The 12,852-nt window shown below is 41.6% G+C and overlaps 1 protein-coding gene across 4 annotated transcripts in view; it reads left to right on the plus strand.

The window, feature by feature from the left end:
* Nucleotides 1–12,852, plus strand: part of SMAP1 (small ArfGAP 1) — a 96,611-nt gene that overhangs the window by 79,266 nt on the left and 4,493 nt on the right. For all 4 annotated transcript variants that reach the window (XR_007375533.1, XM_048938252.1, XM_048938254.1 and 1 more), the window contains 2 exons: nt 1,518–1,648; nt 12,502–12,670. Coding sequence is in view for 3 of the 4 variants with exons in the window: in XM_048938252.1 (XP_048794209.1) it covers nt 1,518–1,648; nt 12,502–12,670 (300 nt within the window). In the remaining variant the exon portion in view is untranslated. The remainder of the gene's footprint in view (nt 1–1,517; nt 1,649–12,501; nt 12,671–12,852) is intronic.

The raw sequence follows: 12,852 nt of genomic DNA on the forward strand, positions 1-12,852 counted from the left end.
TTGTATGAAAAAGATGCTGTAAAAACCTTCTGGGGTTTTATGTACACCAAAATCAATTCAGAGGTGCAGTTTCTATAGGAACTATAGCTGTGCCTCCTAAGGCACATAGGATAGTGTCTATATAGTAAGACAGAATGCAGGTATAGACTCATGGTGGTTACTTCTGATATGTACCACATTGTCAGATTTTGACATTCATGACTTCGGTGTTTTCAAGTTTATAGTAGTAGCAGCCTGAGTCTTTAGAATAAATATTTACATTCAAGGCAGCCAAAGGGGGTGGGGGAAGGGGGTCATTTTCCATCACAGTGTGGTGGAAGGATAAAATAAGAAGGCATCTTTGAGTGGGGATGTTTTGGACTGATCGTTTCAGAATGCAGTGCCTTCTGGTAATGCAGTGCCTTTCAGCTAACAGCTGAAAGTCCTGGCAGATCTTCTGTGATGATTTCCTCAGTCAAGTGATTTCCAGGCTGATGAAGTGTCTGGTGGTGCTGTGAGGCTCCTTTGTTCCAACCTGTCAGTATCCTAGGCTTCCGGGAAGGGCAGTCTCCAGCTGCTGGAACTGCAGTGAGTTTACATGTGACTGAACAAAGTAATGAAAAATGATAATATTCTACATGCAAGCTGACAGATCTCGCTGTAGTCTGCCAGTTAGTTGCGTTCTTAAATAGAGAAGTAGAGAAGCAAAGGGAGATCTTACTTCTAAGTAACACATTTACTCTTCCATGTTTTTTCCTTAAATAAAGAGTAAATAGAAGTTGTGCTGTGTTTGTTCTTTGCCAGACAGCAAAGAATGCTGCAGTTGTTTCAGAGACAGAATTGTATTACTTTAAATAAATGTTGGTAGATTCTTATGATTTGCTTTTAATTAAACTTTGCATCTCAGCCACGATCTTTACTAATCAGACCACTTCTCTGTTCCAATTAGAGTTCCAGGATGTTTTAGTTACCTCACATTTGTCTATGCCTCACACTTTTCTCAGTGGTAGTAATGAATGTTTTGTGTGTTATTACTAGGATGTTCATGCATGGCTGTTACTGATCAACCTCTGCTCTGGAAATAAGTGTTCATCAAACAGTGGAAAATAAGTTCTCATAGCTTAATACAAGAAAGAAGTGACTGTTTTTTTCTGTAATGTTAATCAGCTGTTTTTGAAGGTCCTTGGCGCTTTTTGAAGTTAATAAATGGTGATCTGTATTCTTTGTTTTAAATTTGGAATATACTAGTATGTTAGTCTGTAAATGTATGTTGGAAGCTTCTTACAGATATATTTGAAATTAACTACACGTGTGTGGGTGATGTAAAACAAAAATGATAATCAAATCCTTTAATTAGAATCCTAGGTAAGTTAAAATTTACTTTACAGAATCTTTGAATAATGAGAACAATCCTTTGTTAGAAATGGAATATGAGGGTGGTGGTGGTGTGGTGGGCAGCTTTAATTATTTTTTATTTATTATTCATAAAAGCACCTGCCAGTTTTCATTTTTAAATACAATTTTGTTGTCCTTTCAAGATGGTCCAGCTGAAACATCAGTTGCAAATGGAGGCACTGCTGCTGCTGCCACAGCATTGAATGATGACTTGGATATCTTTGGCCCAATGATCTCTAATCCTTTACCAGCAGCTGCTGTACCTCCCTCTCAGGTAAGTGTTATTTACTTATATCTCTTTGTGTAAGTATGCTTGTGCATGCACATATTTCCCATCAAGAAACTGTTCATGTGGGGATTTAGAGAGAAAAAATACATGCTTCTGTATGCTTGCAGCTAGAGACTCCAGCTGTAATGCCTATATTTTTCTCACCTCTTTGGCCTTCTCTGGTACTTGGATGTAGGACTGGAAGGTACTCTGATCTTCTTTTTTGATTCCTCCTGATTAGTCAGATGAATTATTTTCTGTTCTCTCCTTGTTTGATGGTAGTCATAGTTTCTTCTAGTTTATATTGTCGTTTTTTTCTTCTCTCCTTTTTTTTTTTTTAAGTATTCTCAATATATTTTTTACTTCTTGTCCTCAGATCACTGAACTTTAAGTAATACTTGTTCTGGACTTCTTGCCCTTGCTAATAGCAGGGGGATTGGAACTAGATGATCTTAAACATCCCTTCCAACCCAAACCATTCTATGTTTCTATGATTATTATTGCGTTGTAATACTAATAGGACATACAGCAGATGCTTCTTTCTCAGACTTACTGGAAATTTGGAATCTCAAGTGTCTTATTCAAAATCAAGAATGAATATCTAGGAAATCTAATACTGTTTCTGGGGCTGATCTGGCTTTTGTTTCATCTTGGAAACTTGTATGTCATACCTTCCTCAAAGAAGGGGTAACATAACCCTGCATGTGGCCCACTCCCTTTCATAGACTGATGACAGTTTGAAAGAGGCCCCATTGCCCGGTTTGCTGTAGCTAAGAAGGGCAATTTTCAGCCTCAGAGAATAATGTATTGGTGCTGAACTTGGCTGATACAGATGAGAACACACTTGCACTGACTTTCATCCTCAGAGCAGCTTTTGAGAGGAAGGCTTTGCCCCACCTGTGGAGCCCTTTTAAGGTAGTTTTTGAGGCTTACACTTGCAGAAGGCTTTCTGTCTTGCCCAGTTGAAATAGGAAGGACCTTATGCATTCTTGAATTTATGGCTTGGGACCTATGATCTGTATTGATTTTTCCTTATCCAGCAGTTCTGATATAAAAAATGGAAGGGATGATAGAAAGTAATTCTAATTCAACTGGCATATCGTAATTTTGTTTCAAGTGTTCAATTTATCACCGCGGTCAACTCAAGGCATATTGCCATTGTAGCAAGATTTGAATGTGGTTTTTATTCTTTATCTTTTACTCTCCTCTTACCTACTGGCTGCTGAGGACCAACTTTGTGAAAAATGCTAGGTAGGGACTGAAATCACACCTCTTTTTAAACATAAAAGCTACACATAAGGCAAGCTTCCCTGCGTGCCTTCAGCCACTTGTAAATGATGAGGAAAATGAGTGGTTTGAGTGTGTTAGCTAAGATTGCAAAGGAAATTGTTGGTATGGATTTTCTTGGCTCTTGTGGATGTCTGTGTTCAAAGCGCCAGAAAGAACACTAAGTGCATGTTGTCCTACTATTCTACTGCCTTATGTCAAAATTGATCTAGATAAATCCACCTATAGAGCTAGATGTGAAAAGCAGTAAGCCATTTCCAGCTTCACTGAGCTGTTTAATGTATCCAATTTTGTTGTAGATTGGGTAAATTGAAATCTAGAATCATGAGGTTTCCACTCAACCCTGTAATAAACGGACCAGTGATAGTAACGCATATAGTGGAAAAGATTGACTTCTGGTTTTCACTTTTTCCTGCCTTTCTGATACTGAAAGTGGTTTTCTCTGAGTGTAGTTACTGTTGGTTCAGGACAACAGGCTCTGGGGGTGCAGTCCATGTTGCCTAATCAATCTTTTCAGAGAACTTTCAGAATGTCAGCTTTCTCTTGATTTGATTCTGTGAGCAAGTGATGTGACCTGGCTAAACAAGTGATTTAGCTGTAGAGTACAGAAAATCAAAAAGGTGTTGTGGTTTAACCTGGCCAGCAGCTCAGCACCACCCAGCCAGTCACTTGTTGACATGATTATCTGGGTGGTGATGATTGCTCATGGATTAAATAGTGGGATGGCTGCAGTGAACTGAATGGTACGTATCAGTAGTTGAAGGAAACAAATTGTCTAAAATACATTCCTGTGATAAAGATTAGCCCTGGAACTTCTGTGCGTGGTTGAAATGTTCTGAAATGGGTGGTTTATTACTGATTGTGCAAGTTTCGAGAACAGGTATAGCACTAAGTAAATACATTAGGAAGCATTAAAAAATGGAAAATATTAATCTCAATATTTGGTATCACCTTGATTGTGTTCTCTAAAGCCTGAACATTACTTGCAGTTAACAAACCAGCCAAGATTTGTGTTGATAATTTGCTTTTTTCTCAGTGCCATAATCAGCAGTGGTGAACAGAACTTTTATCAAAGATACAGCATCGTGCAAGATAGAATTCTTGGCTATGTTCCTTTTTTAATCAGTAATCTCAAAGAATATGTCATGTAAACAGATAATTTCCCCAGTTTAGACACAGGGAAATGGAGGAACAGGGGGTGATGATTAAATAGGTTGCTTTGCAAACTGGGACAGAGTTAATATTCCTTTTTCTTCTACATCCAAAAAGGTCTTGTAGGTCTGGATGGTGGTACCTGGTCTGGGCACCACTTCAGGAAGGTAGTTGATGGTGCCTCTCATTTGTCAGTGACACGAGTAGTTTGCAATATCTTTCACTTATGATCCAGATACGAGTTGGATAGGATTCAGAAAAGAGTCAGGAAGATACCAGGGACTGGAAACCATGCTTGGTAATGAGAGATTTTAAGGATTCACTCTGTTTAACTTACTGAAGTAAAGAAGTTATATATGATTATGTTCCTTGATTATTTTCTATGAGAAAACAAGTGGGAAAGTGGGGATAAACACAACAGGTTTGTGAACATCAAAAGAGAAGGGAATTTGATGCTGTTCCTCAAATGGATTGGCAAAAACAACACTTAATTGTTCATTGCTCACAGGATTGGTTTTCCTTTTCAGCTTAAGCCTTCAGAATAGGATTTAATATTAGGTTAGGGTTTGTATTCTTGTGGCATGGTGGAGCACAGAGGTGTACTATTTCAATGTTTTGTTATGAGAATGAAGGGAGGTGCTGTCCGAAAACCTTAGGTATCATGACAGCTGATGTAGCCAATACATGATTTTAAATGAAAATAGAAGTATTTATTTTTTGTTCTCAAAGGTGACTTGAGCATTCAGCATTCTGTTGACTTTTTTAGCTTTCCTTTCAGATGTCTTCATTACAGTCTTCAAAAATACTCCAAATATTTCTTCTTCCTATTTGGTATGGCAGGATACTAATAAAAATGTTGCATTTGTAAAGGACTGGTAAAGAACAATGGGATTGCATGCTTTTTCTAGAATTTTGCCTATTAGCAAATTTCAGGGGTTTAAAAGTAGCTTAACCAGCTCTTACTGTAAAGCTAGAGAAAGGGTATATGCTAGAAAATGACCAGTTATGCAGTGTTCATGAAGAAGAAAAAGGAAAAAATGACATGTTTCTGTATTTTGTAAATGTACACTTTTAAAATTGAAGATAAACTGTAAGTATTTGTACAATGTTTTTTGTTACCACACATTGTATAGGAACCAAAGGTGTGCCGTTCTTAGCTGTAATTAACAAATTCCTTAATTATTTTGGACAGAAATTAGTTTCAGATTTTGTATGGGTGTATCCTCCAGCAAAAACGTGATCTTCATTCTTTGCTGAAACTTGGAGGGGAGAAGGGGGGAATGGTGAGGTATGAAGTTTGAAAGTACCGATTCACCGAAGCACTGATGCTTTCCCCAGGCAGGATGTTAAAAGCCACTGAGATTACACTTCAGTGTTTTGTTGGTTTTTTTTGTATGCGTGTTTTGCATTGTACTGGGAGCTGAGAGTTGGTTCAGGGGCTACAAAAATACACTTTGGTACAGATGCTTTATATTATCACATCTGTTTCTAGACAAACTTTCATTTAAAGCAGTAATATGTTTTGGATAGCTCTATGTTCTCAGATACTCATTTTTCCCAGAGGTGTATGTACCTATGTGACTGCTGCAGATCAGCAGATGAACTTCAGCTTTTCAACAAGCTGTGGTGATGAGAATGTTTCCACGTCCTTAGTTTTTGTGCAAAAAAATGATTTGTTCAGAAGCTTGCTGTGCTGTGAGTGTTATCTATGTGGGGTCTTACTGGGGAGCTATTGAGCCCTATTTTTATGTGATCCATTGAGTTGTTTATAGCTTCTTCTTGTAGGGGGCGTGGATTGAGTCTGTTCATGGTGACTGTAATTGGTTACTGCCAAGCTTATCAAATCTATTTCTTAATCATAGGAAGTGTTCTTGTTTCCTAATTATTTGTCTGCTTGGATTTGCTCAGTTTATCATCATTGAGACAGTCAGAGAGCGTGGGAAGTCTGTGGACGAATGCCAGGATTTGGTGGCAGGCTGGGCATAGGGGTCACATTGAAGCTTCTTATGCAGGTAGTCACCGTACACTTCCACTCAGTATCCAGAGCAGCCATCCTCTGTATTCCCAACTATAAGCACAAATGGAAGCTGCTCAGGTTTGGGAGTTGGTCATTGCAACTCCCCAGTGCTGTACTGCTCCTGGACCTGCTTCACCACATTGTTCAGAATTTGGTGTCAGTGGTGAGATTATGGAACTTAGGAGGGGTTCAGTGATTGGTAAATTATTAAACTATTTGTTTTTGTATCAGTGGCTGCTTGCTTACCTCTTGAAGATGCCAAAGAGAACTTCTGCATAGTTTAGAATAAGTTCAGTGTGTTTTAACAGTGGTTAATGCTGGTCCTATGTTCTTTTTTATTCATATGTGTTCAAGTAATTCCAGCAATTCAAATATTGTTGGAATCATTGCACAAGATTTTAATTGTTTTGACATCTCCCAAGTGTTGAATTTCTCCTCTTTGGTGTTGGTCTTTTTTCAGTTTTGGAGCCTCTTTCAGTTTTAAATTCTTGTAACTTCTGATACAAGTCTTGATTTTTCTCACACTGAGTGGCAAGAGTGTGCCACTCAGCTTTCTTTTCTTATATGTTAGATTCTTGATGAAAAATATTGCTTGAAGCTATATGGAGACATTCAGTTGAAACTACTCCCTGTGCTTTTTTGGTATTACATCTAAAGAATGCAGTACTTCGGAGAAGATAATGAAGTCTGCAGTATACTGTGATGTCTCTTCTTCCTGGGGAGCTTGCAGGACGATGGTTTCTGTAATACTGCAATCTGTGCATTTTAAGATGCATTGCACTGTCTTACTTGGCTGCATTATACAAACTAGGATCATCCACACTCATCTATGTTTCCTAAAGATGTGGTCTAGATAAAGGGACTTGACAGAGGGAGTGAAAAGTAGAAAGTGTTTGTTCTATAGGAACTGTTTCTGCATGCTAAAAATTTGTGAGCGTTAGGAAGTTTCTCCAGACTGCCATAACTGGACCATAGTAACTAAAGATGTACGTTGTGTATTGCAGAAGCCAGAACAAGCTAAAGAATTGCTAAAAAGAGCTGAAATGTAAATATGGTTGATGTTGTTGCAGTACTGGGATCTGCATCACTCTGAGACTGGCGGAAGAGAAAGAATCTAAAACAGCTCTTGAAAAGCTGTTCTAATAGTATGCATGCTCACAGAGTTTAGAGTGGAGGTAACAGTGCTAAGAGGCTTACGGTCTGATGGATGAATTATGTAGATGAGGCAAAATAGCACATAATTTGTTTTGGTCTCCAGACAGGTCAGTTGTGTGCTCTGTTCTTAGTTGTTTTGTTTCTCCTAACACATTACTGGAAAATGTGAATTTATTAAGGTAAGGAGAAAATCCTGTCCTCTGCCTGGAAAGCTGGGGACAGACGGAGCTTATTTGTCCAACTGCTTTACACAAACAGTCTTTATGGAGAGCAAAGTTAACAAGGATGAAAGGAAAGTTTCAGGATGATCAAAAGGAGTAGCATTTAAAAGAATTTAAGGTGGATGTTGAAAGCTGGTGGAAGGATTTAGCTGAGAGTTAGCTAAAGAACTGAGACAAAAACAGCTGTGTACTTGCTAGACTACAGAAGTATTTGATTTGTTCAAAACCTTAGAAACCAAAGCAGCGAGAAAATTCAGTTCTCTTAAACATCTTCGTATGATCTGGGTGATGGGGGCAGAGTGCACCCTCAGCAAGTTTGGAGATAACATAAAGCTGGGAGGAGTGGCTGGCACATCAGAAGGCTGCACTGCCATTCAGAAGAACCTGGACAGGCTGGAGAGCTGGGCTGGCAGAATCCTTATGAGGTTCAACAGAGAGAAGTTTAGAGTCCTGCACCTGGGGAGCAGCAACCCCAGGCTACCAGGGCATGCTGGGTGCCACCATCTAGAAAGTGGTCTGGCAGAAAAGGCCCTGGGTGTCCTGGTGGGCACCAAGGTGAACTTGAGCCAGCAATGGGCCCGTGCTGCCAAGAAAACTAATGGTATTCTGGAATTCATTAGGTAGAACATTGCCAGCAAGTCTAGGGAGGTGATCCTTCACCTCTGCTCAGCATTGGTAAGGCCACACTGTGAATATTGAGACCAGTTCAGGGCTCCCCAGTACAAGAGAGATGTGGACAGACAGACTAGAGAGTCCAGCAGTGGGGCCAGTATGTTGATTTAAGAGACTGTAGCATCTCTGCTATTAGGAGAGGCTGAGAGTCTGGAAAAGAGGAGGCTCAGGGAGATCTGGGTGGAGACAGTTAGAGAGCTCCTCCTCCATCTGGACAGTCACAAGTCCATGGGACCGGATGGGCTTCATCCTAGGGTGCTGAGGGAGTTGGCGGGGGTGATCGCTAAGCCGCTCTCGGCTATCTACCAGCGCTCCTGGTTGACTGGAGAGATTCCAGAGGATTGGAGGCTTGCTGATGTGACTCCCATCTACAAGAAGGGCCGTAAGGAGGATCCGGGGAACTACAGGCCTGTCAGCCTGACATCAGTGCCAGGGAAGGTCATGGAACAAATCCTCCTGGGAGAGATCACACAGCTTGTCCACGGGATCAGGCCCAGCCAGCATGGGTTCATGAAAGGCAGGTCGTGTTTGACCAACCTCATCTCGTTCTACGACTGGGTGACCAAACTGGTACATGAGGGAAAGGCAGTTGATGTAGTCTACCTAGACTTCAGCAAAGCCTTTGACATGGTCTCACACAGTATCCTTCTGCGGAAACTGGCTGCCCATGGCTTGGACAGTTTTACCCTCCGTTGGATAAGGAACTGGCTGGAGGGCCGTGCTCAACAGGTGGTGGTCAATGGAGTGAAGTCCAGCTGGAGACCTGTGACAAGTGGTGTCCCCCAGGGGTCGGTACTGGGGCCCATCCTGTTTAATATCTTCATTGATGACTTAGATGAAGGGATTGAGTGCACCCTGAGTAAGTTTGCAGATGACACCAAGTTGGGAGGATGTGTCGATCTGCCTGAGGGCAGGGAGGCCCTGCAGAGGGACCTAGGTAAGCTGGATCGCTGGGCTGAGATGAATGGGATGAGGTTTAACAAGGCCAAGTGTCGGGTTCTGCACTTTGGCCACAACAACCCCAGGCAGCGTTACAGGCTTGGGGATGAGTGGTTGGATGATTGTGAAGAGGAAAGGGACCTTGGGGTGTTGGTTGATGCTCGGCTGAACATGAGCCGACAGTGTGCCCAAGTGGCCAAGAGGGCCAACGGCATCCTGGCCTGCATTAGAAATAGTGTGGCCAGCAGGAGCAGGGAGGTGATCATCCCCCTGTACTCAGCACTGGTGAGGCCGCACCTCGAGTACTGTGTTCAGTTTTGGGCCCCTCACTACAAGAAAGACATTGAGGCCCTGGAGCGTGTCCAGAGAAGGGCAACAAAACTGATGAGGGGTCTGGCGCACAAGTCATATGAGGAGCGGCTGAGGGATCTGGGATTGTTCAGTCTGGAGAAGAGGAGGCTCAGGGGAGACCTCATTGCACTCTACAACTTCCTGAAGGGAGGTTGTGGTGCAAAAGGGTCTGGCCTCTTCTCCCAGGCAAATAGTAGGACCCGAGGAAATGGCAAGAAGTTATACCAGAGGAGGTTTAGGTTGGATATTGGGAGAAACTTTTTCTCTCAGAGGGTGGTCAGGCACTGGAATGGCTGCCCAGGGAGGTGGTGGAGTCGCCATCCCTGGCAGTGTTCAAGAGGCGCCTGGATGAGGAGCTACGAGAGATGGTTTAGTAGCTTGTGGCACTGATAGGAATGGGAGGGTGGTTGGACTAGATGATCTTGCAGGTCGTTTCCAACCTTGTGATTCTGTGATTCTGTGCCCACAAATACCTGAAGGAAGGGTGCAAAGAGGACATAGCCAGGCTCTGCTCAGTGGTACCCAGAGCCAGGACATGAGGCAGTGGGCACAAACTAGAATGCTCTGATCACCAAGAGCACATCTGTGCTGTGTGGGTGATGGAGCACTGGCACACACTGCCCAGAGACGTGGAATCTCCTCCTCAGAGATTTCCAAAGGCCATCTGGACTGCTACAGCTGTCAGACCAACTTAAAATCTTCAGGACACCATGAACTTTATTTATTATTTTGTAATATTTAGGGAATTTAAAGCCAAAATCAAAATATTAATTTTTAGTCTCCTGTGTTAACCTAAACTTCTGCTGTCAGCCATGTGCAGTTGTTATGGCAGATGGTAAATGTGATGGATTCAACCACCATATTTATGGCTCTGGCACATATGGCTGATATTTTATGGTAGAAATTTCCTTTTCTTAGGTATTACGCTTTACAGGTAATAAATAAGCTGTCAGTGATGAAACCAATGTATGTTTGAACATGAAACATATTTGAGATAAATGCTAGTAATAAGCGGTAAGTTGCACTACACGCTGCTGAGCTGTTTCATATTTCCTAACTACCTGATGAGCGTTGAGCTTTGGTGTAGTGATGGAGGGCATTGCACACAGCTTTTCTTAAGGGCATAATGTTGTTTGTATTCAAGACATACTTTCACAGTGTCTTGGATAGCATGAGAATAGGAGGCATGTGAAAATCATGTCCTTGTTGAAGTTGAATGCCGCCCTCTGTTTCCTTGCCATGCAGTTTGCGTTATCTGCCATTTTTTAAGCTGTTGAACACTTGAGGGAGTGCTTCTTCAGTGCCTTTGAATCTTCTTAGAATCTTCCTAAAATAAACTGAATTAACAGATATTAAATGGACGTTTAATCTCGTGACATAAACATGGTAAATGTTTATGGGCCTTCAGCTGTCCCTTCTTCTGCGTAAAGTATGTGCAAGTATGATGTGCTTTATTTCACTAATGCACGTAACAGCATTTCATGTATCCAGAGAAGAACAGTCTGATGCTGTTCATTTAGAATAGAAACCAACCATACATGAAAACAGAACAAGGAAAGAAAAAAAAAAAAAAAAAAAAAAAAAAACAGGAAAAAAAACAGGAAAAAAAACCCAACAGGCACATCTACTGTTCTCCCTTCTAGAAAAATCAAACCTCCTCCTTACTGCAGTATGAGCAGCAGTGAGGAGCTGCCTCTCTTAGCTCACTTCTGCTGTTTCAGTGTCTTTCTCTGAACACATCTGTTGTATAGTGGCTGATGCATTACTAGGAGAATGTATAACAGCTCAGTACTGGGACTTCTGGAAAAAAAACAAACACAACTACCAAGGGTGGGCTTCTACCTGAATACAGATTGAAATCCATCGCTAGTATTTTCAAAAAGATTCTGCCAGAATGACAGTTCTCTCAGTTTGAGCAGGCTTCCTACTAGTCGCTGAAACCAATTGTTTTCGATTTGCAATCAGAATTTTGTCAGTAATAAGCAAGAGGCAGTAGCTTTATGAGCATGTGAACCAGGCTGAGCAGCGAGGCTGTTGCTGTAAGCAGGAGCAGAGGTGTGCTAGAGCAGCTGCGCGTTTCGGGGTGGCTTCTGGTCTGACTGCTGTAGGATGGCAGCAGAGGTGGATCTGGCTGTAGAGCCAGGCTCCTCATTGTGGTTTAATGCAAGTAGTTTTCTCCTCTGTTGTTAACCTAAACACCACCATGCCCCTAACTGTGTCCCCAGCCAGGTGGCACCGTTTCGGTAGGCCGTAACTCTCCCTGCGCCTCAGGTTAGTTTGGATTGGAAGCTCCCACAGGTAACAAGACTCATTTGTTTCAAGGAATATCACAGGAATACAATGTATTGCTTCTTTGCCTAAGCACTATGGAAGTATATGTGTATCAGCAGCAGCCAAATGTTGGATGCAGTTTGGTTATAAAACAAGTTGAACAATGGAGAGCCTGACAGCCTGAGTGTACTGTAGTAGCTCAATCCTAGCATGCAGTAAGCTGGAGATCATCACGTTTTCTTAATAAAGCAAGTGTGCTTACAGAGCTCTAAGCCAATTACACTGTATTTTAGAAGTTGTTTATCAGTTGAAATTTTACTTCTGCCTTTTCTCCAAAAATATTATCCCCTTAGCTGAAGTGTCTAAAACACCACATCTTTTGTGTTAGCTCCTCTCTCATTTATTCTGCTTATGAGAGGATTAATGAGATGTGAATTGTAATCTCCTTGTTGATTTCCTAATTATTTTCCATAATCTGGCTATAGCTCAGGATATTTGCTGCTCACTGATAAAGATGTAGGAGCAGCAGGAAGGAACAATCTGTGTGTAGTCTCTGGAGTTGGTCAGGGCTTTAATTTGGTTCTGTAACCTCAGCCCAGTGTTCTGTTCTTTCCCTATTGTATGTACTGCTGTCTTAGGTGATACTGCATCTTGGTAGATCCTCGTTCACTTAAATTTATTTTCAGTAAATGAATGGGTTTTTGTGTGGTTCTGGGATGAGGAGTGCAGTAAATACTTAATGTAACAATGTTGCTGGTTTCCCTCAGCATTCTGTCCTGACCTTTATTTCCCAGAGCACTTCTGCCAAACCAGCAGCTGCCACCTTGTCTGCAGCAGCAGGAGATCTCGATCTGTTCACTGAGCAAACAACAAAATCAGAAGAGTCGGCAAAGAAACAGCTCTCCAAGGACTCCATCTTGTCACTGTATGGCACAGGAACCATGCAACAGCAGAGTGCACCAGGTAAATCATTTGGCACATGTTTATGATGCAATTCTATTTTATGCTTTGCCCAGCAATACCGTCGTCTCCTACAAGTATAAGACAGAGGTGGGGCACACTGCCATTGTATTCAAATGAACTGTGTTTTTACTATTACAAACATGGGAAGATTACTGAAATGTTAATACCAAAGCTATAGAACA

Source organism: Lagopus muta, chromosome 2, assembly GCF_023343835.1.
Source record: "Lagopus muta isolate bLagMut1 chromosome 2, bLagMut1 primary, whole genome shotgun sequence".
In the NCBI taxonomy this organism is placed as follows: Eukaryota; Metazoa; Chordata; class Aves; order Galliformes; family Phasianidae; genus Lagopus; species Lagopus muta.